The sequence below is a fragment of the Symphodus melops genome, assembly GCF_947650265.1.
Source record: "Symphodus melops genome assembly, chromosome: 4".
Taxonomy (NCBI): Eukaryota; Metazoa; Chordata; class Actinopteri; order Labriformes; family Labridae; genus Symphodus; species Symphodus melops.
Genome location: NC_136694.1, coordinates 68,223 through 95,000, shown reverse-complemented (window position 1 = coordinate 95,000; position 26,778 = coordinate 68,223). Strand labels below are relative to the sequence as shown.

At 47.4% G+C, this 26,778-nt stretch overlaps 3 protein-coding genes across 3 annotated transcripts in view; all 3 read right to left on the bottom strand.

The window, feature by feature from the left end:
* LOC306822079 (potassium voltage-gated channel subfamily KQT member 2-like) overlaps positions 1-1,099 on the bottom strand; it is a gene marked incomplete at its 3' end in the record, with an annotated part of 11,305 nt that extends 10,206 nt beyond the window's left edge. The window contains exons 1-2 of the mRNA XM_079340811.1: positions 834-1,099; positions 307-457 (exon numbers count right to left, since the gene is read on the bottom strand). Coding sequence (XP_079196937.1) covers positions 307-457; positions 834-966 — 284 coding nt within the window. The 5' untranslated portion in view covers positions 967-1,099. The remainder of the gene's footprint in view (positions 1-306; positions 458-833) is intronic.
* A 618-nt stretch (positions 1,100-1,717) lies between these two features.
* Positions 1,718-19,754, bottom strand: ralgapb (Ral GTPase activating protein non-catalytic subunit beta). The gene is made up of 33 exons (XM_079342590.1): positions 19,628-19,754; positions 17,574-17,747; positions 16,992-17,194; positions 16,739-16,905; positions 16,359-16,536; positions 16,101-16,232; positions 15,317-15,438; positions 15,026-15,076; positions 14,839-14,883; positions 14,664-14,711; positions 14,427-14,578; positions 13,913-14,084; positions 11,905-12,034; positions 9,847-10,014; positions 9,646-9,760; positions 9,349-9,475; positions 8,420-8,481; positions 8,257-8,311; positions 7,959-8,089; positions 7,653-7,835; positions 7,187-7,335; positions 6,946-7,115; positions 6,596-6,747; positions 6,326-6,478; positions 5,815-6,000; positions 5,571-5,729; positions 5,365-5,482; positions 5,166-5,285; positions 3,347-3,423; positions 2,959-3,064; positions 2,594-2,636; positions 2,379-2,518; positions 1,718-2,151 (listed from the first exon to the last, which is right to left on the bottom strand). Exons 2-33 carry the CDS (start codon positions 17,721-17,723, stop codon positions 1,979-1,981), a joined length of 4,137 nt encoding a protein of 1,378 aa, XP_079198716.1. The 5' UTR covers positions 17,724-17,747; positions 19,628-19,754; the 3' UTR covers positions 1,718-1,978.
* Positions 19,755-20,486: 732 nt separating this feature from the next.
* On the bottom strand, positions 20,487-25,788 carry ctsa (cathepsin A). Its single transcript, XM_079342591.1, has 14 exons — positions 25,669-25,788; positions 24,083-24,249; positions 23,808-23,919; positions 23,669-23,719; positions 23,495-23,581; positions 23,253-23,408; positions 22,978-23,154; positions 22,362-22,453; positions 22,043-22,121; positions 21,568-21,716; positions 21,416-21,491; positions 21,220-21,309; positions 21,024-21,125; positions 20,487-20,920 (listed from the first exon to the last, which is right to left on the bottom strand). The coding sequence occupies exons 2-14, from the start codon at positions 24,247-24,249 to the stop codon at positions 20,837-20,839; spliced, it is 1,422 nt and encodes a 473-aa protein (XP_079198717.1). The 5' UTR covers positions 25,669-25,788; the 3' UTR covers positions 20,487-20,836.
* Between the last annotated feature and the right edge of the window lie 990 nt (positions 25,789-26,778).

Below are 26,778 nucleotides of genomic sequence, written 5' to 3'. Positions count from 1 at the left end.
GTGTGTGTGTGCGGACAGGTGTGTGTGTGTGTGTGTGTGTGTGTACAGACAGGTGTGTGTGTGTGTGTGTGTGTGTGTGTGTGTGTGTGTGTGTATGTGTGTGTGTGTGTGTGTGTGTGTACAGACAGGTGTGTGTGTGTGTGTGTGTGTGTACAGACAGTTGTGTGTGTGTGTGTGTGTGTGTGTGTGTGCGGACAGGTGTGTGTGTGTGTGTGTGTGTACAGACAGTTGTGTGTGTGTGTGTGTGTGTGTGTGCGGACAGGTGTGTGTGTGTGTGTGTGTGTGTGTGTGTGTGTGTGTAGTTACACGTATGCGTGGTAGATGAAGGCCCATCCTCGGGGTCTCTCCAGAGCGTTGTACAGGAAGTTCTGCAGTCTTCTGTAGAAGGCGTTTCTCTTCGGAGGTTTCTTCCCACCTGAGACGCTGCTGCGCTGCCGCCGAGGCCCCTCCTCCCCACCTGAGCACAGGTGACACTCAAACCTTCATATCTACAGACCGATGAGACCTGTTCCTCAGGCTCTCAGGGTTCTTTAAACCACCATGTTTCACTTTGACTACTTCAGCTTTCAGCACATTCATTAACGCTGAAGAGGCAGCAGCCAATCACAGCACCGGACTCATTAACACGCGCAGGTCTGGACGTAAACAGGGTGCTGTGATTAAATGAAGCAAAGAAACACACACTCAGCAAAACTGCCAACACACACACACACACACACACACACACACACACACACACATACACACATACACACACACACACGGATAAATGTATTCGAGGCGCGCGCGTGCCTCCCGTTAACGGTCTCCGGTGATGACCGCTCGTTGTTTACCTGCTATGAGCAGAGCTCCGTCCCTGCTCGACTCGGTTCCCACAGCCTCCAAACCCACAAAGCCGACCTTTAGCTTCTTCGGGTCGGCCTGTGCTCCGGGGAACACCCCGCCGTTCCGGGACTTCTGCACCATGACTGCACCGACCTGCCGATCTACTTCCAGCCCGCGGACATGAAGCTGCGGCCGGCCAGGCCCGGCGGGAGCATCGCTGCTGGGGAGCGGAGGAGAGAGCGCAGGAGAGGCGGACAGAGGATGAGGAGGAGCAGGAGAGGAGGAGCAGGAGGAGGAGGAGCAGGAGAGGAGGAGCAGGAGGAGGAGGAGGTGAGACGGGGAGCAGGAGAGAGGAATGCAGGAAAACAAAACCCGCAGAGACTCAGTCTGGCAGCAGATTGGCTGATCAGCAGTTTTCCCCCTTCAGCGACTTCCCGCAGAAAAAGGATATGGAATGACGTCAGCGATGGTTGATTGATCAAGCTTTCAGATAAAGGAGAAGAAAGGACAACTGATCAAGTGATCAGTTTAATGATTTCGAAACGAAACACCCCAGAGAATGTGTGCGTGTGCTGTCATTTCTGCCCGTCACCAGGGTTACCGGATAATAGAGAGGAGGTTACTATGGCAACGTCAGGAGAGGCAGGTCCAGCTAAACAGACCAGCAAAGAGGAGAGGAGGCGGGACTTAACTGGGGGGGCGATAACAGGAGAGAGATGAGATGGTGGAGGAGAGAAGAAGAGGTGTGTGTGTGTGTGGGGGGGGGGGGGGGGGGGGGGGGGGATGATATCACAGGGAGGGACCGTTTTGATATATGGACGATTTCTGTTTGTTGGTTTGTGATTAATAATATCAGACACACAGAGGTTTCATCACACACTGTTTGTTTAATACACAAAGGTGACATCAGGTGACATCAGGTGACATCATGACTCAGGTGACATCAGGTGACATCACGACTCAGGTGACATCAGGTGACATCATGACTCAGGTGACATCAGGTGACATCATCACTCGGGGGAAATCATCATGAAAATCTTCTAAGTTACAGTTAATTTTTACAGAAAGGACACACTCTTGTTTTGATCATGGTAACTCAGACGTTGCCACGGTAACAGATAGTTAGGTACACAGTGGGGGGAGGTCAGGGTGGTCAGGGCTCCTGGAACAGCGCTGAATAAAAGGCGGGTTCAGAGCAGCGTCTGTGGTAACGAAGGATGATGTCACTGATCAGCTGCTTCCTTCGGAGTCGCGGCGGAGGAGCAGAGTCGGTCTCCAACCGTCGCCGATGGCAACAGTTGATCACCGTCTCTCTGACGAGGAAACCTGGGGACAGGGTTAGTGAGGTTATCGCCTGTCTCACACGTATCAAACATGGAGCTGTTTGTTTCCTCCATGAATCCAAAGTGTGTTATTGATCCTCGTATTAGTTATTGTTTACGTTTAAAACATGATTGGTAATCATTGGTTGGATCGGGGATGGACCATGTGATTGACCAACAGGTAAGAAGAGTGAAATGGGCTCAGGATCAGAGGCATGGATGACCACGTACCCAGAGACCGCCTGCTGACCACACTCCCATTCACCAACGGGACGACCAGGCTGAACTTGCTGTTGGCGTTTCCATGGAAACAGATCCGGTAGAGTCCAGATTTCAGCGGATGGATGAAGATGAGTTGAGTGTTTGGAGGACTGATGGACGGAGGGACAGGTGAGTTATGGATGAGGTCAAAGGTGTCTGTAAAGGTGCAGACTGTGGTTGTTTACCTCGTCTTCGTCTCTGACAGCAGATCAGACGAAGGGAAACTTTCTGAAACACAAACACACCTGAAGAATTCCCAAAGTGCTTCACAGGATGAAGTCAGGAGTGTGAAGACGAGGCTGGACACAGGTCGTTTTAAGAAGAGACTTAATGAGGACATGGACTCCTGGCTCTGTTCTACATCCAAACATACATGAAACAATCGGCTGCGTCGTTAACATAACTAACTTGTGTTTCCCCAGGAATCCTCTAGAGGGAGCTCCTCAGAAATCACATGGAGTAAAACAAAGAAGTAGAGATGGAAACCAACGTTGCTGCAGCAGCAGCCAATGACAGCGAGAAGAACTAAATGAAAACTACGTTTGGTTACCGATGTCTTCGAAGCGCTCCACCCACACGATGACCAGTTTAGAATCAGAGTCGATAAAAGATGAGACAAAACGGAAGGACTTCATGTTGTCCACCTGAGAACTCTGCTGAGACAGACAGACAGACAGACAGAGAGAGAGAGAGACAGACAGACAGACAGACAGAGAGACAGACAGACAGACAGACAGACAGACAGACAGACAGACAGACAGACAGACAGACAGACAGACAGACAGACAGACAGACAGACAGACAGACAGACAGACAGACAGACAGACAGACAGACAGACAGACAGACAGACAAACAGGTCAGAGACATAAACCTGACTCTTACCCAGTCAGACTGATAAGATATTTAAATAATCCGTCTTTGATTTAAAAACTCTTACTGGTTGAGGGGCGGAGTCTTTGTTCAGTACAGAAGTTGTTGGCTCTGCAGACACTGGACTCTTTGACTGACCAATCACTTTAAATAAGACAAAAGAATTTACAAAAAAGTATTATATTTTACCTTATGAGGTCAAACCTCTCCTTATATGGTCACACCTGTCCTTGTATGGTCCCCCCCACCCCCGAGGATGGCCTGCCCAGACCCCCCCCCCCCCCAACCTATCCCATCCTATTCTTCTTTCTGCATCTTGTCCCATTTTCAAGCCCAGCACAGTTTAGCAGATGGCTGTTCCGTCATGATCCGGGTCTGCTGAAGATTTCTGCCTGTTAAAAGGAAGTTTGTTCTTCTATGACGGATTAAGCTGGGCTCTTGTAATATATCCATCAGTAAGGTCCTTTACCTGCTTTATGTAAACATAACAATGAGCATGGTCTTGTTACCTGCCCTTTTGTTAATGTTAACAGACAAACAGTAAGGTCCTTTACCTGCTTTTGTAAAGTGTCTCCAGATAACGCCTGTTATGAATTGACGCTATATAAATAAAGATTGATTGATTGATTGATTGATATGGTCACACCTGTCCTTATATGGTCACACCTGTCCTTATATGGCCACACCTGTCCTTATATGGTCACACCTGTCCTTATATGGTCACACCTGTCCTTATATGGTCATACCTGTCCTTATATGGTCATACCTGTCTCTATATGGTTACAACTTTCCTTATATACTTACACCTGTCCTTATATGGTCACACCTGTCCTTATATGGTCATACCTGTCTCTATATGGTTACAACTTTCCTTATATACTTACACCTGTCCTTATATACTTACACCTGTCCTTATATGGTCACACCTGTCCTTATATGGTCACGCCTGTCCTTATATGGTCATACCTGTCTCTATATGGTTACAACTTTCCTTATATACTTACACCTGTCCTTATATGGTCACACCTGTCCTTATATGGTCACACCTGTCCTTATATGGTCATACCTGTCTCTATATGGTTACAACTTTCCTTATATACTTACACCTGTCCTTATATACTTACACCTGTCCTTATATGGTCACACCTGTCCTTATATGGTCACACCTGTCCTTATATAGTTACACCTTTCCTTATATGGTCACACCTGTCCTTATATGGCCACACCTGTCCTTATATGGTCACACCTGTCCTTATATGGTTACACCTTTCCTTATATGGTCACACCTGTCCTTATATGGCCACACCTGTCCTTATATGGTCACACCTGTCCTTATATGGTTACACCTTTCCTTATATGGTCACACCTGTCCTTATATGGCCACACCTGTCCTTATATGGTCACACCTGTCCTTATATGGTTACACCTTTCCTTATATGGTCACACCTGTCCTTATATGGCCACACCTGTCCTTATATGGTCACACCTGTCCTTATATGGTTACACCTTTCCTTATATGGTCACACCTGTCCTTATATGGTTACACCTTTCCTTATATGGTCACACCTGTCCTTATATGGTCACACCTGTCCTTATATGGTTACACCTTTCCTTATATGGTCACACCTGTCCTTATATGGCCACACCTGTCCTTATATGGTCACACCTGTCCTTATATGGTCACACCTGTCCTTATATGGTCATACCTGTCTCTATATGGTTACAACTTTCCTTATATACTTAAACCTGTCCTTATATTGTCACACCAGTCCTTATATGGTCACACCTGTCCTTATATGTTTACACCTGTCACCCTGTCATTTACAGGTCAAGTCATCATGACTCGGGGGACATCATGACTGAAGTGTTGAGATGATCAGACTGACTGTGTGACGATGATGACGGGACGATGAAGGTGATTTCTGTCAGCACGTCGACGTACATCAGGACAAACTTCTCTCCATTAAAAACGCTTCCTCCACTGTCGCCGAGCACAGCAGGGAATTCTGGGAAACAGACAAACAACAATAAGTTCCAGAACAGATTGAGCCCAAGTAATAGTTAAGGACCAATCAGAGCCCTTACCTGCTCTCTTTGCTTTGAACACCTGTCCACACCCGACCTCCACTGGCCAACCCAGAGAAGAAAGGAAATCCAGGAAGTAGGACGAGACGCGGCTGCTGTCCTCCACATTCTTCAGGATCTTTAGAGACAGGCGAGAGAGACGGGTGAGTTTGCACCTCTGAGCTGACACACAGACACTCAGGTGAGACAGACAGGTGACAGATGACCTCAGCAGCCGTCCTCTGTCCCGCTCTCACGTAGAAGACGAAGGCGGAGTCACAGTTTCTGGACGGCAGCCGGTCCAAACTTCTCAGATCCTCAGAGAAACCTGGAAGAGACGAGTCCAGAGACACCAGCTCAGGTAGGACACCGCTGGTACCTGAGTCCTGAGGACACACAGGTGAGAGGACTACAGGTGAGACAGGATCAAAGAAAACATGAGTCCATTAATCCACGTCCCGTCCTTGGTACCTTCAGGGTCTCAGGTGTCAGCAGGCCGAGGTGGGACAGGAGGACTCTTGCGGTCTGAAACTTGGTGACAGGTTTGGGTGGTCTGCAGGTCCCCATGTCAAGCGTCTTCTCGCTCACCTGCAGCCGATCCTCAGCCTTTCTGCACCTGGTGAAAGCTGCTCGCACCGACTCCAGCTGCTTCTGCACCTGACAGAGGGGGCGGAGTTTCAACCTGACAGGCAGCTGAACCCATTCTCACTATTATTCAAACATCGTTCTAACACAATATTCAAAACGTCCCACACGGACAAAAGATCCTCAGTCAGACTTTAAAGGGACGGTTCTGTGTTCCTGAAGGGCCGGCCCGCTCCACCCGTTTACTACGGTTATAAACGGTTTATGGTTATAAATGGGTTCTTCTGAGTGGATCAGTCTTTAAAGGAACCATTGTGAGACTGTTTGAAGATTCAGATGAGTTCATAAAAACTTCTGGAAGATCTGGAGCTGGAAGAAGATTGCTTCGGGTTCTCACCTCCTTTGAAAGAGTCTGGTGCAGATCTGGGACACTCAGGTCTGCTTTGACTGTGGACACTCTGGCTGTAGATTCAGACAGCAGCTGATGTTTGACCCCGCGCTGTATCCCAGCATGCTCCTGGGCTGCACCACCGTGTTCTGGGAACGACGTCTGCTGCTGAGAGAAAACACGGATCTGAAGTCCAAGAACAAGCCTAGCAGCTGGATCATCAGGGATTATAGCTTAATGCTCATTGATGTCATGGATTACATTCTGTGTTAGCATGACGCTCAGCGGCTCAGATGTCGATCCGTCTGTGAGATCATTCAGCTGGGTCACCTGGGTCGTTCTCCCCTCTCTGGGCTGCAGGTGGTGCTGTAGAGTCCAGGTGTGACTTCCTGCTGGTCCTCTGATCAGCACTGTGAGTGATGGACGCGGCTCTGCACACAGCATGAATAAGAACAGAGCAGGCAGCTTGTCCTCAGCATGTTTTTAAAGCTGCATGTGTTTCACCTCTGGCTTTTTGTTTCTACTCAGCCAATCAGCAGGTCAGCCTTTCCAACATGGTGTCCGCCATTGTTGTGCTTCAAACCGCGGGATGACATCACTGTGACTCTCCATGCTGCGTACAGACTAACCTGGTTCAGGTGCCTGCGGTGGTTCGAGCATGGCGAGGATCACCGAGCCGTCCAACACGAAATATCGGAACTTCTTCACGCTGCTGTCACTGGAGGCGGAGCAGCCAATGAGAGCGTCCTCATCTGTCGGGCTCCCATGGAAGGGGAAGGCACCTGAAAGCTGCATAACGCTGAGACACGGAGACTCCTGTCAAAGCCAGCAGACACAGGATGTGATGTCACAGCTTGACTTCCTGCTCACCAGCTCAGCGTGGACTCAGCCGCCTCCTTCACCCTCAGAGACGCCGGGTTCAGATCCTTCTCCTCTTTACTCCTCACCTCCTGATCCTGTCGGGACTTACTGCCTGAAATCCCCAACTCCACGATCTGCAGGACCTCCGACAGACTCTCCTGCAGACACACACGGGGACAAAGTCAAAGGGGCGTGTCCACTCCACACACACAGGAAAAGCAATGGATGACTGAATGACTGATTTCATCATTGAGCCTTTATAAACATCTTTGAGGACTAAACCTTCAGATGTGCACAAACTACATTTAATGATGTTTTATTGTCTTTTTAAAAGCTTGCATGTAAGGTGCCCTCCAATAAAATCTATTATTATTATTATTATTATGATTATGATTACATTGAATGACTGATGATGTGGTTAATGAAGAGCAGGTCATTGTCAGTTGTCTGAGTTGAGTCCTGGTCAGGTGGTTACCTGCTGGAGGAGCACTGCTGGGTGCCGTGTGACCCACACGTTGAGACAGGAGAAGGCAGCGACGATGATGGAGTGCAGGTCTCTGGAGTGGAGCGGAGGAGGACGACTGCACAGAAACACGATGTAACCACAGATCAGAGCGAGCGCTCGCCTGCACTCCGTCTCCTCCACGCTCAGCTCCACCTGCAGGCCGACAGGAACAGCTACCATGTGCTCTGTGCTCTGTGTGTGTGTGTGTGTCTGTGTGTGTGTGTGTGTGTGTGTGTGTGTGTGTGTGTGTGTGTGTGTGTGTGTGTGTGTGTGTACCTTTGCCAGTCCTCCTAGTACTTCCAGGACAGACAAACAGAGTGCAGAGTCATTGCTCCACTGAGCCGACAGACGCTGAGTCAGCAGACGGACAAACTGAATCCAGAGGATCCCCGCCGAGTCTGACTGGACTGCTTGTTACCGTGGCAACACAAACACACACACACACACACACACACACACACACACACACACACACACACACACACACACACACACACACACACACATACCTTGATCACTGTTTTAAAAACTTTACAAGTTCAAATTAACTTGTGCACTTGTCCATATTAAGTACCGTTTCCTCTGCTCCGTTTGTTGGGACTGGTGGCGCCGCGCGGGGACGCAGCTTTCTGGAGACAAAAGAAGACGTTTGAGTAAGTTCATGTTTATCTGTACAGAAGCAGCAGAGCGAGTAAACTGACACTACAGATATACACCCTGTGAAGCAGTGAATTCACCTGCTGTGTTTGTCCAGCTGCCTCCAACAGAGCCAGGTCCTGAACCAGGTTCAACATGGCCGCTACAGAAAACATCATCCACAGAAATTATTCAAACTGTGGCTGAACTCAGATTCTGTAAATGTGATCAATCAGCCAATCAGAGAGCTGCTCTCTTCCTCTGTGATCAATCAGCCAATCAGAGAGCTGCTCTCCTCCTCTGTGATCAATCAGCCAATCAGAGAGCTGCTCTCTTCCTCTGTGATCAGACGTCCAATCAGAGAGCTGCTCTCTTCCTGTGTGATCATACGTCCAATCAGAGAGCTGCTCTCTTCCTCTGTGATCAATCAGCCAATCAGAGAGCTGCTCTCTTCCTCTGTGATCAATCAGCCAATCAGAGAGCTGCTCTCTTCCTGTGTGATCAATCAGCCAATCAGAGAGCTGCTCTCTTCCTGTGTGATCATGAAGGAAACCTGCTGTGTTGAAGCTTCTTTGACAACAATGCAGCAGCCAGTATGTCCTCCTTCTAACTTTAGATTCTGCTCCTGAATGCTCTGGATCTGATTGGACCAGAGAAGGTAGGCGGGGCTTTGAAGGCCGTTTTGGACGCCCCTGGGTTTGCCAGATATGAGAGCAGTTATCAGGTGAACAGGTGTTGCAGCGATGGAAGCGGGCAGTGGAACTGCTTCAGATAGAAGTGATTGTACCCGAGCTAAAAAGCCTCTGCATGTTTCTAATAAGCTCCAGCGAGATCGAGGCAGAACAGCAAAGACTCCAGCACCGAGCCCTGCAGGACTCCACAAGTGATGGAGAGGAGTGGAACATAAATCCACCAAAAGTAAGAGTGACGGTCCTGACTGTTGGAGATGAAGAGGTCCAAAGCTGTACCTGATGTTCCCACCAGGTGGTGCTTTGCTCTGTGAACAGATATCTGAGAACCTGAGACTCACAGAGGAGGATCTGTGTGTTGAGGACGTCGGTCTCCGTCTGCAGAGCTCCCATCAGAACACTGAGGAGGCGGGGCTTCAGAGACAGGAAGCTACCTGCCGGGACATCATCACCACTGTCCAATAACACCTGAACACACACGCACACACGGATCACTTCACCCCGTTATTAAAACACTGTGAAATCCAATGAATGAACCGACAAGCAGGATATGAATTTGAAATTGAAATAAACAAAATAAAAATGACATCCATCCCTAAGTTCAGGTGAGGTGTGTGCACAGGTGTGTTGGGGCTCACTTCTGATTGGACAGAGGGAAACTGCAAAGGGAGGGGCAGCAGAGACAGCAGGGTGAAAATTGAAGCTCGTCTCAAGTCCGCTGGACTCACAAGATCCTTAAACCTCAACAGCTCTCTGGTGAAGAGACACGGACAGAGAGAGACATTTACCTGCAGTCACACACCTGCCTCTTTCAAGACTTCAGACGTGACAGCATCTACCTGTCGAGCAGCACGTGTTCCAGCGCTGAGATGAAGGAGGGGAGCAGCAGGTTCACTCCTCTCAGGTCACAGCAGAACAGACAGGTGGAGTTTAAAAGGATAGAGGCGAGGACAGGAGGACACGCCCCCTCTGACACCTGCAGGCCCTGCAGGACAACCAGGTAGAACCTGAAGGTGGAACAGAGGACTGAATTAAATGTTCTCATATCAAACTGAGAAGCTGAGAAGCTGATTGTCCTCAGGTGAGCTGACTCCGCCCACCAGCTGAGAGACACTAAGGGGACTGTACCTGGACAGGTGGACGGATACATGTACATAAACTGACAGACATGACCTTTACAGGTCTGGTTTTCTCCCTCTCATCACTCAGCATGGTTAAGAAACCCTGGACTGGCCGGAAACCAAGGATTAAATATACCACCCTTCAACTGGCCAAGGAAAGTGGAGGGTTAGGTCTCCCCTGTCTAAGGAATTATTATTATGCTTCACAAATAGCTCCCCTCCTATACTGGTGTGATGACACATATATAGCTAGATGGAAGGAACTGGAGTCCAGCCTATCTAAACAGTTCCCCATCCAAGCAGTGATAGCGGATAAGGGTCTTATGACTCGCTTGGAAGGATTGGGGAATCCTTGGGTGAATCATACTCTTCAAGTCTGGCAGAAAGTGATAAATACTTGTGATATATATAAAATGTTGAGATCTTTCAGATGGTTCGCGCATGATTCAGATTTTCTCCCTAACAGACACGACTCTAGCTTTAAATCATGGTCGGTGCATGGTCTCACTACTCTCCTTTCACTCACTCAGAAAAACACTGTGCACAGCTTCGAGACCCTGAAGGACAAACATGGCCTGTCGCAGAACGATTTCCACAGATACCTGCAGTTACGATCATATATTGTCCATGAATGTAAATTGGTCAACCTCTCAGCTGTTGAATCAGAATTTTTTCACATTGTAAAGAATGCATTAACCATGACCCCTTCTAACTCGATTTCAAAGCTTTATACTGCTCTGTCCCATGCTGGTAATAAGAATACTTTTTACATTAAAGGTAAATGGGAAAGAGAATCTGGGACCCAGATATCTGAGGAGGCGTGGGGCGATATATGGTCCTTTCAGTGGTCAACATCCAGCTCCATGAGCTGGAGGGAACATTGTTGGAATAATATTATTAGGTTTTTCAGGACACCACATCAGGAGAGGTATAAAGGGGAACATGTGCCATGCTGGAGACAATGTGGCTCGACTGTGGCTAATCATTACCACATCTTTTGGGATTGTCCCAAACTAGGTGTCTTCTGGAGGGGTATTCAGACATCTCTAAGTAAGGTTTTTAACACTCAAGTCCCTCTGAGCTTCGAGGTCCTGTATCTGGGTCGCGTTTCTTTTTTGGAACGCAGGAGTGAAATAAAACTATTACAGTTACTTTTGGTGGCAAGCAAAAAAACGATTACGAGAAGATGGTTGAGTCCGACTCTACCTTCTATTAAGGACTGGTTTGGAGTAACTCTTGAAATATTTAAGATGGAAAAACTATCCTATCAACTAAAAATTCAAAGGGACAAATTCTATCGGATCTGGAATAACTGGATTGTCTTTATTACCCCCGAGAGAGCAGACTTTTTCTAATATCACTGGTATCACTATCTTATGTTTATTTCCGTGAATGTCTTTCGATGTCTCTCTTTTTGATGGCGGCGGCGGGTGACCCCCCTCACCTGGTTTCTGTTCTTGGTTTCATGTTTTCTCTCTTTTTTTTTTTTTTTTGTTCTTCCCTTTTCTATTGTACTTTAAAACAAAAACCGGATGGACATCTGTCATTACCTTTGTTGATATGTATGCTTGATGTGTGGTCATTTTCTGTCCATTCGAAATAAAGATATAATTAAAAAAAAAAAAAAAAAAAAAAAGAAACCCTGGACTACTTCCTTCTCTTTGCATACACTGCATGATTATCATTTTGACATGTTTACCTGGACAGGTAGGTAGACAGGCACCTGGTGAAGTTGAGAGAAGTGTAGACACACAGGTTCGGCAAAGTGAAAATTACCTGGACAAGTAAACCGACAGAATGTCTTCTGCAGTTTTCTTACAGGTGAAGATCCTGCAGAGTGTCCCACAGGCCTCGGCTCGACCAGCCGCCCACCTCTGTGACATCACAGTGACATCACACTGATCAGCTGGAGAAGATTCAGAGAGAGTGTGTGACCTGCTTCATTAAAACAGCATGAAGACTGAACTATCTGTGCAACATGTCTAAACTAGTTTGTCAATGTAAAGGAAATATTTCCATATACAGTGCTGTTTGAAGTTCTGGGTGTAGTACTGTTTGTAGTTCTGTAGTACTATTTGTAGTTCTGGGTGTAGTACTGTTTGTAGTTCTGTAGTACTGTTTGTAGTTCTGTAGTAACATTTGTAGCTCTGGGTGTAGTACTGTTTGTAGTTATGTAGTACTGTTTGTAGTTCTGGGTGTAGTACTGTTTGTAGTTCTGTAGTACTGTTTGTAGTTCTGTAGTACTGTTTGTAGTTCTGGGTGTAGTACTGTTTGTAGTTCTGTAGTACTGTTTGTAGTTCTGTAGTAATATTTGTAGTTCTGGGTGTAGTACTGTTTGTAGTTATGTAGTACTGTTTGTAGTACTGTTTGTAGTTCTGTAGTACTATTTGTAGTTCTGGGTGTAGTACTGTTTGTAGTTCTGTAGTACTGTTTGTAGTTCTGTAGTAACATTTGTAGCTCTGGGTGTAGTACTGTTTGTAGTTATGTAGTACTGTTTGTAGTTCTGGGTGTAGTACTGTTTGTAGTTCTGTAGTACTGTTTGTAGTTCTGTAGTACTGTTTGTAGTTCTGGGTGTAGTACTGTTTGTAGTTCTGTAGTACTGTTTGTAGTTCTGTAGTAATATTTGTAGTTCTGGGTGTAGTACTGTTTGTAGTTATGTAGTACTGTTTGTAGTACTGTTTGTAGTTCTGTAGTACTATTTGTAGTTCTGGGTGTAGTACTGTTTGTAGTTCTGTGTATGGTACTGTTTGTAGTTCTGGGTGTAGTACTGTTTGTAGTACTGTTTGTAGTTCTGGGTGTAGTACTGTTTGTAGTTCTGTGTATGGTACTGTTTGTAGTTCTGGGTGTAGTACTGTTTGTAGTTCTGTAGTACTGTTTGTAGTTCTGTAGTACTGTTTGTAGTTCTGGGTGTAGTACTGTTTGTAGTTCTGGGTGTAGTACTGTTTGTAGTTATGTAGTACTGTTTGTAGTTCTGGGTGTAGTACTGTTTGTAGTACTGTTTGTAGTTCTGGGTGTAGTACTGTTTGTAGTTCTGTAGTACTGTTTGTAGTTCTGTAGTAATATTTGTAGTTCTGGGTGTAGTACTGTTTGTAGTTATGTAGTACTGTTTGTAGTACTGTTTGTAGTTCTGTAGTACTGTTTGTAGTTCTGGGTGTAGTACTGTTTGTAGTACTGTTTGTAGTTCTGGGTGTAGTACTGTTTGTAGTTCTGTGTATGGTACTGTTTGTAGTTCTGGGTGTAGTACTGTTTGTAGTTCTGTGTATGGTACTGTTTGTAGTTCTGGGTGTAGTACTGTTTGTAGTTCTGTAGTACTATTTGTAGTTCTGTAGTAATATTTGTAGTTCTGGGTGTAGTACTGTTTGTAGTTATGTAGTACTGTTTGTAGTACTGTTTGTAGTTCTGTAGTACTGTTTGTAGTTCTGGGTGTAGTACTGTTTGTAGTTCTGTGTATAGTACTGTTTGTAGTTCTGTAGTACTATTTGTAGTTCTGGGTGTAGTACTGTTTGTAGTTCTGTGTATGGTACTGTTTGTAGTTCTGGGTGTAGTACTGTTTGTAGTTCTGGGTGTAGTACTGTTTGTAGTTCTGTAGTACTGTTTGTAGTTCTGGGTGTAGTACTGTTTGTAGTTCTGTAGTACTGTTTGTAGTTCTGTAGTACTTTTTGTAGTTCTGTAGTACTGTTTGTAGTTCTGGGTGTAGTTCTGTAGTACTGTTTGTAGTTCTGTAGTACTGTTTGTAGTTCTGGGTGTTGTACTGTTTGTTGTATTGTATTAAGTAAGTACTGACCTGGGTCTCTGCTGACCAAAGCAGCATCAAACAGCCAGCCGCCGAACAGATGAAGAAGGGAGTCTACATTACACCTGAGGGGGGAAGGGGAAGGGCGGGGGAAGGAGTTCAGTGGCGGACAGTAGGGGGGTGGACAGGTGGAAGACTTCCAGGGTTGGGGGGAGGATAAAGTCTGACAGAGCAGAGAATAAGGCCTATTAGTCATCACATGAAACATACCAAGACAACAATGCACCTAAAGAAGTATCACATGGTGTACTTGGACAGGTAAAGAGACATCTACCTGTGCAGGTAATGAGACAGGAACTGGTATAGATGCTTTTAAGACAGGTAATAAGACATGAAGCTAGACAGGTAAAGAGACATTTAGAAAAAGAACCTCGCCATGTAATAACACATAAGTGTACATATTAAAGAAAGACATGACAGGTAAAGCGTCATACACCTGTGCAGCTTAATATACATACACCTGTACAGGTAAAGAGACATACTGGATTCCCAAACAACATTATACCGTGGGAGGTTTGCTGGTTGTCTTGGACACATTTCCAGCTTTCAGTCGTCTTATATGTGGAGGGGGGGAGCTGGTTAAGGGAGGGGCACTCGGCAGGCTTAGTATGTTCACTGGAGTGGGCGGGGCACTTCCAGAGCGAGGCCGTGAGAGACCTGTGGGAGAATATCAAGGTCCTTTTATGGACATCAAAATGTCTTATCCAACCTGAGATGAAGGTAGGGGGTGGGCGGGGCTTACCATAGGTCGGGATGCGATCTCTGAATGGGCTCTTGGTCACAGTAAGGCCTGGCAGGAGATGAAATGGTAAACCAGAAGTAAGAAGTTTTTAAGCCACACACAGAACCAAACGGACACTCGGACCCTCGAGGTCAAACAGAGGTCAGAGCGGACTCCTGGGAAAAAAGGGCTTTACCGATTGAAGGCAGCCGGTCTCTGAGATTAGTCTTCGATGTCAGTCCTGGAGAAAAACAGGGACATCAACAATAACTGCTCTGCAACAACAGCAACACTAGGCAGCAGAGTACAGCAACCTTTGACAGCAACATGAGGCCCATCAGTCAACAACATTAAAGACAACAGAACACATGAAGGTGTCTGACCAGTGAGGGACAGGAGCTGCTCTGTTGGCTCTTTGTTAGGCACAGATACACCTGCAGAAACACAAATGAAAGTTCCCTGTTACGTCTCTCAAAGACGACTCCATGCTTTAATATTCAGGAAGAATATGAGTCACTTATTGTCCTGTTATTGATCAGTCACAGATCAGAACTGCTTCATGCTTTCTGTAGTAGCAGCTTGGGGGAAGTTCATCTCTTTACATTTCAGTTTACAGGGAGATTTGAGGGGTGCTAACAGGGGTCAGAGGTCGGGTGTGTCAGAGGTAAATGTACCCAGGAAGGCGTCGACCAGCGTGCTGACTCCTCTCATGGCTCTGAAGAAGATGTGAGGCAGGTGAGCGTCTTCTCTGGTCTCTGAACCAACAAGCTCCCGACGACAGATGTCCACCGGGTTACTAAGACAACAGATCATGACATCATCACAAAGTCGTCCTGCACCCTATCAATGCACGCCTCATTGTGAATAACTCTGATCCTTCATCCAATCAAAACTGCTGAGTCATCAAAACATTCCCCTGTACAGTGTGTGCGTGTGTGTGTGTGTGTGTGTGTGTGTGTGGATGGAGACATGAGCTAATCACACCTATTTGGTTTTTTGAAGCAGGCTGTAAACATGTTCATGTCTGCTGTAAAAACAGGCTGTTTGAATGGGTGTGTATGTGACTTCCTGTGCTGCTGCAGCCAGCCTCTAGTGGACACTCCAGGAACTGCAGCCAGCCTCTAGTGGACACTCCAGGTACTGCAGCCAGCCTCTAGTGGACACTCCAGGTACTGCAGCCATAGTACGCCACGCCACCTCTACCGTCTCTACAGACTGTCTGCACGCCACCTCTACAGACTGTCTGCACGCCACCTCTACAGACTGTCTGCACGCCACCTCTACAGACTGTCTGCACGCCACCTCTACAGACTGTCTGCACGCCACCTCTACAGACTGTCTGCACGCCACCTCTACAGACTGTCTGCACGCCACCTCTACAGACTGTCTGCACGCCACCTCTCATCCACATGTTGCTTCAGGAGAGAAGGTGTAAGCTGACAGTTAAGGTCGTGTTACCTGAGCAGGTGTAAGAACCTGAACCAGGTGTGAGAGACTCGCTCATCCACCATGTCTGCAGGGATCAGAGCGCCGTCTTCATCGGGTACTTTAAAGAGAGGGAACGAAGGACCGAGGGTGAGCAGCAACAACCTGAGAGCACACACACACACACACACACACACACACACACACACACACACACACACACACACACACACATTGAATGGATTATTCAGAGAGCTGCAGGATGAACAGTTTACCTGTCTACCTGCTCACCTGGAGGTGAGGGCGGCACTAACACGGCTCCACTGCGCCACCACAGCTGGCTGATGTCTCCAGCTGCTCAACATCTGTCTACCTGTCTGCCACAGAGAGCGAGACGGGAAACACCGAGCGCAGGACAGCAACCAGACCTCAAACAGCACCGCCATCGACAGCTCACACAGCTGTTCACCTGCAGAGAGAGAGAGAGAGAGAGAGACAGGTCACACAGCTGTTCACCTGTAGAGAGAGAGAGAGAGACAGGTCACACAGCTGTTCACCTGTAGAGAGAGAGAGAGAGAGAGAGAGAGAGAGAGACAGACAGGTGAGAGACAGACAGGTGAGGACAGACAGGTGAGGACAGATGGATCAGAGGGGCGGGACTAAAGACTTACTTGCAGCAGTGGGCGGAGCCAGCATGGTGTGGTTGACGCGGAGCAGGAAGTTAAGCACCATCTCCCAGGTGTCTCTGCTCATCACAGCGCTCTCTCTGGCCAATGACTGAACTGCACACAACACCTGCTGACAAAGAGACAGGTAGGCCGGGCTCACCTGGTCCGCCCTGAGAGGACGAAGGAGAGAGAGGCTTTCATACAGGTAGATATGGATTCAGTCAGTCAGGGGTCCGGGCCAGGTGTACCAGTGTACCTGGGCAGGAACAGGTTGTACAGGTGTCTGAGGATCTTCTGGACGTACAGGTTGGGCTCTCGTCTGATTGGAGGAGGGATGGAGTCTCTCGGGGAAACCAGCGCCGTCAGCCAATCAGTGTAGACCTCCACACAGTGTTTGACCGTGTCGCCATCCAACGGCAGAGTCAACCCGTAGCACAACACCTCCATCGTCCACTTCACCTGGAAACACAGACGCAGGTTTAACACCAGCCAATCACAGCGTCCGCATCGAGACGTTTTCAGTTCAACCTCCGGCTTATAAAAGAACAGAGACAGACATCAGACAGATACAGGGGGACAGATCTGAATGTTCTGTGGTGTCAACCTGAAGGATTGTTGTTGGAGGAGGTTCAAACAGATGATCTGTGTTTTTGTTGTTTTGTCAACCAACAGCGTTATAAATAAAGAACTCATTGAACAGTGTTTACTGACACAGTGAATCAACATGTTGAGTCAACTCTGAACGGAGATTACACATCAACACTTCAGTGTCTCACACACACACACACACACACACACACACACACACACACACACACACACACACACACACACACACCTGTCTGTCTGTGTGGAGCAGGCTGCGGCTGTCGGGGTTTCCAAGGCCAGCACGAAGGGGCTTCACCAAAGCTACAGCAACATCCCTGCCCACATTTGGCGGGAAGCAACTGAGCACGTCGCTCCTTCCGCTGGATGGTGATTGGTCCATGACTCTCCAATCACAGCTCCTCACCTGAGAGATAAAGTTTTATTGTTTGAACTTTTTCATGTTGTGATATTTTTTCCTCCAGAGTTCAAAAGGTCACTTCACTTCGGTAAAGGAGCAAAAGAATCCCTTTTATTCTGTGAACCATTCTGCTTTCATCCATCGAGATTTCATTATTTACTTAGCCCATCACGTGTATGGACCAATCAGAGAGCTGCTCTCTTCCTCTGTGATCAATCAGCCAATCAGAGAGCTGCTCTCTTCCTGTGTGATCAGTCAGCCAATCAGAGAGCTGCTCTCTTCCTCTGTGATCATAGGATAGGATATTACTTTATTGATCCCCAATGGGGAAATTCAGGCGTTACAGCAGCAGAATCAAAACAAGAAGTCAAAAGTCAAAAAAAGTCCAAAACTGAGTTAAAAATAAAAATAATAACATAAATACAATTCCAGGTAGTAAGGGGGGGGGGGGGGGGGACATGCTGTGTTGAAGCTTCTCTGACAACAATGCAGCAGCCAGTATGTCCTCCTTCTAACTTTAGATTCTGCTCCTGAATGCTCTGGATCTGATTGGACCAGAGAAGGTAGGCGGGGCTTTGAAGGCCGTTTTGGACGCCCCTGGGTTTGCCAGATACGAGAGCAGTTATCAGGTGAACAGGTGTTGCAGCGATGGAAGCGGGCAGTGGAACTGCTTCAGATAGAAGTGATTGTACCCGAGCTAAAAAGCCTCTGCATGTTTCTAATAAGCTCCAGCAGCAGAAAGCTGCTCAAACTAGGATCAATGTTGGAGATGAAACATGGAGAGAGGTTAGAACGCAGAAAGCTTTACAGACCCATGCAGAGCTGGCTAAACACTGAAGCTACAGTGTCCACCACATGCAGAGCTGGCTAAACACTGAAGCTACAGTGTCCACCACATGCAGAGCTGGCTAAACACTGAAGCTACAGTGTCCACCACATGCAGAGCTGGCTAAACACTGAAGCTACAGTGTCCACCACATGCAGAGCTGGCTAAACACTGAAGCTACAGTGTCTTTACATGCAGAGCTGGCTAAACACTGAAGCTACAGTGTCCACCACATGCTGACCCGTGTGAGAGGAGGGGCGGAGACAGCTCTCTGTGATGATTAGAGTTTAGACTGCAGTACTCATTTTAAACACTAGGGGCAGAGTTACAGACTGCTCCTTTAATGACGTCTGATCCTTTAATGGCTCTGACATTCAGCCTGCAGAACCTGTTTCATCATTAATATTGACTCTGACGTGTTCCACGTCCTCCTCTGATGTGTGTCTTCAGTCTGAGGAGATCTTATTCACTGACCGCTCTTCAAGGACGTTAACAGCAGTGAAGTGTGTGTAATCAGTAACATGAACTCAGCTGACACACACACACTGATTAACATGTGTCTGTGATCACACAGACGCAGGAGGCATGAACACTTTCAGACTGTTCCTCATCATTTGTTTCATTGACAACATGTCACCAGAGTAAGCCTGAAGACCCCTGTATGTGTGTTATCAGGAATGTGGTTACATGCGCAGATCTTACTTCGACAGCATCCCCCCCCCCCGCCCCTCCCCCGAGGTCCCTGAGGACCCGGACCCCAGGTTAGGAACGAGTCCTAGAACTTTCTGAAGGACGATGATAATGAAAGGCTCAGTCAGAGATCAGAAGGAGTGCAGCTCACATCGAGGCTCTGATTGGTGGACCCGACATTTACATCTGTAGTTCCGGCAGAAATCGATTACGAATGTTCTTCCCATCATCAATAATGATGTTAAACGCAGAGACTAAAATGAATGTGATTTCATGCTGAAAACTAAATACAAACGTTCATTTGAAGAAGTGCCCTTTAGTCATTTAAAACAAACACGTAAAGTTAAATTCACAGGTGACCGTGTCATACCTGCTCAGGTGAGTCCTCTGTTCACTCACTGATCCACAGGTGAGCTAACACACACACACACACACACAGAGGACAGCTGACATGCTAACACACACTGAACAGTGAAAACTGTCGGGTCAGTCTCAAAGTCAAAATCTCACCTGCTGCTGCCTTCAGGGACCGCTGGGTAACTTCACACCTGTTTCACCACCGAGGAGCCGCAGAGCTTTGACTGCCAGGTTAAACTGTGTACACTAACACTGAATCAGTTTACTGTCAATAAACACACTGAACCAGTTTAAGAGTGTCTCTGTCCAGGAGAGGGAGAGGCAATGTTTACACACATGCACACCTGAAATCTTCCCGAGCTGCACATTGGTCTTCGGATGGTCCCAGCTTTCATTCAAGTTGGACATGTGACACTCAACTCAGGTTTAAAGGTCACATGACCTCCTCCTGTGTCCTCGCTCCTCTTCATCATGTGTGTGAAGTGTGTTGTTGTAAATCCACTCTGATCCTGTATTTGATCATGTCTATAAACCCCTCTATTTCAGCCCTGCTCACAACAGGCTGTTTTATGTGTCTGTAGCTTTAAATATGTAAATGAGCTGTGTCTGACCACGCCCCCTCTCTGGAAGGGCTCGGGTGTACTCGCTGCTTTCTGGCTCCATGTCCTATTGTTTACGGTGAGAAGGCAGACTCAGAGGGCAGAACAAACACCTAGCTGTGGGAGTGTCACCCACCTGGGGGAGGGGCTACTGCCCTTTGTGATGTCATGAAGGGAAACGGCCTGTTTGAGCAGGCAGAAGACAGAGAGGATGGACTGTTCTCATCATTGGGGGGTTTGTAGACAGACATGTTAGAGTTCGAAGAGGAGCGGTAAAAAGAAGAAAACTTTTTATTTAAGAAAAACAAAAACTGTCAAGTTGAACATGATACTTTTATTTCCCTTTTCAAATCAATAAACACTTAAAACACGTTTGAAATCACTGTAACACAGAATGAGGGCAGTGCATGTTTCTACATTGCGATGACGGCTGTCAGAACAGGTAGATCAGTGGAAAGTAATGTGATTGGTTGAGGTGGACACTTCATTTTCTGCAACAATAACCTGGTTGCCAGGCAGAAAAAGAGCAGAACTGTGCTGATTGGCCGGCAGTGTGAAGACAAAAATAATCCATTAAAATCAAAAGTAGAGCAGCGTGAAGGTGAAGCAGTAGAGGTCAGAGGTCAGTAAGGTTGTCTGGTGATGAACCTGGTGAACATGGCGTACGCAGCGATCGGTTTGTCCGATGGAACCATGTGACCAGATCCCTGCGGGAAGACAGAGGTCGAGTGAGCTATTTCAGAGCCCCGCCCCCAAACACACAAAGATGACATCACAGGGTCAGCTGATGATGAAGATGGAGGCGCTTACCTTGACGGTAAGGAAGGCGATGTTATCAAACTCTTTAACGAAGCCTCCGACCTGCCGACCTTCGTCATCGTCGTAGAGCCACGGACGTCTCTGAACCTCCACCTGAGAATGACATCACACAGGTGAGCAAATGAGGGATTTAAACCCCACAGACTCTGCACATGGGGCACGTGCACCGACCACAAGGCGGAGTTACCTGCTGGTGCAGAGACTCAACGAACCACTCGTCTCCCATAAAGTTGCACGCCATGTCCACGTCACCGTTATACACCAGGACACGATACGTCTGCGAAGACAACAACACTGTCAACAAGAACACGCCCCTCTGAACAAACAAGCCCCGCCCCCCTGAGGCACCGTCAGACATGATTGTAAAGGTTGTGTTCACTGACCAGAGCGCTGAGCAGCTTCAGGTATTGTTTCCTGACGTCCATGAAGAGACGGCCGTAGTTCAGGTTCACCTCAGAGCTGCAACACAACAGAGCAGTGTTTTTAATAATGTGGAAAACACGAGAAAAACAAACCAGGTGTCCAGGTGTGTTACCTGCAGATGACCCAGTCCAGAGCCTTGGGGCTGATGTGCAGAGCGCGTTTCACAAACGCGTTGTTCAGGTAAAGGGAGGAGGGGGTGGAGTTAGTGCAGGGGGGGTCCAGACGGACGTTCCGGTGGATTGACGCCAGACCTCGTAACTTCTACACACACACACACACACACACACACACACACACACACACACACACACACACACACACACACACACACACACACACACACACACACACACACACACACACACACACACACACACACACACACACACACACACACACACACACACACACACACACACACACACACACACACACACACACACACACACACACACACACACACACACACACACACACACACACACACACACACACACACACACACACACACACACACACACACACACACACACAGAGTCAGACGAGCACCATGACATGGCTCTGCGCTCAGGTGAGTTCATACACACCTGGCTCCACAGCTGGCTCCACTGATGGCTGATGAAGGAGTTCCCCAGGTCTCTGATCACCAGCTCCCCTTTTTCAATACTGGAACAAAAATCAAAATCACAGGAAGTAAAAATCAGTCACATGACACAGAAACGTTTGCACACAGTCGAGACACAAACCTCTCGTGTATCGCTGAGAGCCTGACGAGCTGAAAGGACCGACTTGGTTTTTAAAAATATCATTCGACAGAAAAACATCCAGTGAGCCATCCTTCCCTCGGTACTGACCAATCAGGCATAACCATCCCTAACGAGTCAGGGGTGAAAGGTCATATCTTACCTGACTCTCTGACGGACTCCACCTGGGCAGGGAGCGTACAGGTTGTACATGTTCAGACCTGAACTGTAGACGATGTCCTGAACATCCGACAGCTGCAGAACAAACAAAACACCTGAGTCTGAATGTACAGGTGTAGGTGTGTTCACCTGTGACAGACAGGTGTAGGTCTGTTCACCTGTGACAGACAGGTGTAGGTCTGTTCACCTGTGACAGACAGGTGTAGGTGTGTTCACCTGTGTCAGACAGGTGTAGGTGTGTTCACCTGTGATAGACAGGTGTAGGTGTGTTTACCTGTGTCAGACAGGTGTAGGTGTGTTTACCTGTGTCAGACAGGTGTAGGTGTGTTTACCTGTGTCAGACAGGTGTAGGTGTGTTCACCTGTGTCAGACAGGTGTAGGTGTGTTCACCTGAGATAGACAGGTGTAGGTGTGTTCACCTGTGACAGACAGGTGTAGGTGTGTTCACCTGTGACAGACAGGTGTAGGTGTGTTCACCTGTGACAGACAGGTGTAGGTGTGTTCACCTGTGTCAGACAGGTGTAGGTGTGTTCACCTGTGACAGACAGGTGTAGGTGTGTTTACCTGTGACAGACAGGTGTAGGTGTGTGCAGACTCACGCTGGCGGAGCAGTTCTGGTCGTGGTTGTTGTAGAAGTTGCACTTCCCGCCCTTGCAGCAGAACTTCTGCAGGTCGCTCCACAGTCGGCTCCCCAGCAGGCCGTGATAATACGCAAAGTACACCAGAGAGTTGTCGTTCATCTCGTAACTCGACATCCCGTTTCCCACGGCAATGCCCTGCAGCACAGGTGAGGACAGGTGAGGACAGGTGAGGACAGGTGAGACTCAGCTTGCGTGACTGATGAATGTACGAGTGTGTGCGACTGAGTGTGTACCTGCAGGTTGAGGCTGGCGTCCTCCATCACTCTCTCGGCGAGCGTCGGGATGTAGATTCCACCGTAGCTTTCTCCTGTCAGGAAAAGTTCATTCTTGCTGAACTCTGGAAACAGGCGGAAGAACTCCTTCAGAGCCAGGTAGTTGTTCATGGACACCTGACGAGAACAAAGAAGCACTTCACACACCTGACAGTGAACACCTGACAGCCAATCAGGAGCTGAGCTGCAGGCGTGTCACTGACCTCGGTGTCATTCGTGACGTAGTTTTGATCGTCAGCGTACGAGAAGCCGACACCTGCTGGAGACTCCAGGTACAGCACGTTGGAAATCTGCTCGGAGAGAGACAACGAACCAATCAGCTTTGAGGAATGACCTCACGTGCTGAGTCACGTGATGGCGAGCAGGTAAGAACTGACCTTGTTCCAGGAGTACGGGTTGTACTGCAGCGATTCGCCGTCATCCTGGATCTGAAACCAGAGGTGTCACCGTGACATCACACAGAGGCAGCTGATTTAATTGTTTAGAGTAAAGTGGGCGGAGTCACCGGGCACCTACCAGGAAGGGTCCGTGTTCAGTCAGCAGTCCATCCAGAGAGCTGCAGCCTGGACCGCCATTCAACCACAGCACCACGGGGTCAGAGGCCGGCGCCTTCTGAGACTCCACAAACCTGAAAACCACAAAGTCAGGAGGCGCCTTGTGATGTCACTGACAGCAGCCTGCACGGGCGCTACCACCTGCTACCCAGGTGAGCTCGTCTGGTCTGACACTCGGGTGGTCACGAGGGTGAACAGGTGCAGCACAGGTGCTAACACGCTGTCTCAGGTACTGACCAGTAGTGCAGGTGCTTCCCGTTGGCCACACTCAGGTATCCAGAGTACTGTCTGAAGCTCGGCTGTTTCTGCAGCCCGGGCAGGTAAGTCACCTCATCTGCAGCCGGAGCAGCGTCAGCGCCCAGCAGGGAGGACAGGAAGTAACAGAGCAACAACATCACCTGCATCTGAAACACACAAACATCGAGTCTAAAGAGCCGACAGGGGGCGACGTGACGTCAACACCATCAAAGACTTCACATCGATCACAATCAATGTTCAATCAAATGTCAAATCTGATCTTTGCTCCTGAGTGAAAGTTAAAGAAACCAGATGATTGATTATAGATTAATTCAGAACAAACAGGAATGAAACAGGATGAGTTCAGTTCGCTGTTCTGACCACAGAGGACACAAACAGGAAGTGAAGACTGAATGTCTCAGAGGACACAAACAGGAGGAAGTGAAGACTGAATGTCTCAGAGGACACAAACAGGAAGTGAAGACTGAATGTCTCAGAGGACACAAACAGGACGGAGTGAAGACTGAATGTCTCAGAGGACAGAAACACAGGAGGAAGTGAAGACTGAATGTCTCAGAGGACACAAACACAGGAGAGGAAGTGAAGACTGAATGTCTCAGAGGACACAAACAGGAGGAAGTGAAGACTGAATGTCTCAGAGGACAGAAACAGGAGGAAGTGAAGACTGAATGTCTCAGAGGACACAAACAGGAGGAAGTGAAGACTGAATGTCTCAGAGGACACAAACACAGGAGGAAGTGAAGACTGAATGTCTCAGAGGACACAAACAGGAAGTGAAGACTGAATGTCTCAGAGGACACAAACAGGAGGAAGTGAAGACTGAATGTCTCAGAGGACACAAACACAGGAGGAAGTGAAGACTGAATGTCTCAGAGGACACAAACAGGAGGAAGTGAAGACTGAATGTCTCAGAGGACACAAACAGGAGGAAGTGAAGACTGAATGTCTCAGAGGACACAAACAGGAGGAAGTGAAGACTGAACGTCTCAGAGGACACAAACACAGGAGGAAGTGAAGACTGAATGTCTCAGAGGACACAAACACAGGAGGAAGTGAAGACTGAATGTCTCAGAGGACAGAAACAGGAGGAAGTGAAGACTGAATGTCTCAGAGGACAGAAACAGGAGGAAGTGAAGACTGAATGTCTCAGAGGACACAAACACAGGAGGAAGTGAAGACTGAATGTCTCAGAGGACACAAACAGGAAGTGAAGACTGAATGTCTCAGAGTGTTTCACATTCTCACTTCCTACAAAGCGTGTTTAAAATATATTTTCCTTTAACTCTTTGGAGACATAAATATTTAATTCCATGTTCACTGGGTGAAGTGTGGCAGACAGCGCATGCGCACAGAGCAGGATCGTTGAAGCCGGGTCATTTAATCGACCAAAACACAATGATAATATTCTAGAACACTCACTCATGATAGTTCTTGTTCACCTTCAGAACCCGGAAGCAAGTTAGCTAAGGCTAAGTGCTAAACAACACATGACAGCAACACGTTTAAATGACGTCATAACAAAGAGCCTTTAAAGAGTCCGAAATAAAGAAGAAGATTTGACTCACCTTGTCGGTAAACTTCACCTGGGTCAGCAGCAGGTGGACTGTGTGAGAGCAGCTGCCGATAGTTCAACAACAGCAGGTCATATGACAGCAGGCGGGTCACGTGAGGGTGGAACTCCTGTAATGACACTGCTGTGACCACCAGAGGGCGCCCTCTCCCCAAACAGCCTGCGGAGCGCCGAATCAATGAGTCAAGGCCCCCCCCCCCCCCCCCCCCCCCCCCCCCCCCCCCCCCCCCCCCCCCGTATTATTTGTTCAGGAAATGTCCTTAAACTATTAAAGAAAATACTTCATCTCACTTATAAACTTTAGTTTACGTTGTAAACAATGTCAGCTTTATTTAGATCAACAGACAAAGTGAAAACAGAAGTGCTTCTGAAAATGGAGACTGTGAACTAGATACACCAATCTTTGATGAACAAAACATAAACCAAACAACTGATGATATTGATCCTGATACTAACTTTTACAATAATATATACAATATGTGCAAATACAATAAGGACTGTGAAATACAAAATACACTTAACCAGAAAGAAACCTGACCGGTGATACAGCTGAACAGCTGGAGTCTGGATGCACATGTTGAGAACATGAGGGAATACTCCTTTGATATCATGGCAGTTTCTGAAACATGGCTGAATGATAACAAACCTGAGAACTTCAATCTAAAGGGATATGACATGTTTAAAGTAAACCTTTATGAAGGTTTATTCTCTGATGGGCCCACTGCCCAACAGAAATGTAGTTTTGCTTATGTAAATTATGTAATCTGAATTTTTTTTTCAGGCGGGGTTTCGATATATGTTAATAATGCCATGCAGAAGGAAACAGTTGAAAGTATGACTGTAAGCATAGATGGTCTTATGGACTCACAGTGGAACTGTGTTTTGAAAAAAGGAAAAACATATTAATAAGCTGCATCTACAGGACACCTGGATCCTTCACAGATTATATGGAGGGATTAAAGGGAAGTGTTTATTTACCAAAGCTCACAGGCCCTCGGAGAATGTCTTAAACACTCTTTACAGCTTCTCCTTGTATCCTAAAATAACTAGACAACATGAATAACTACATACAGCTGTTCACTCATCGATAATATATTCACACGTG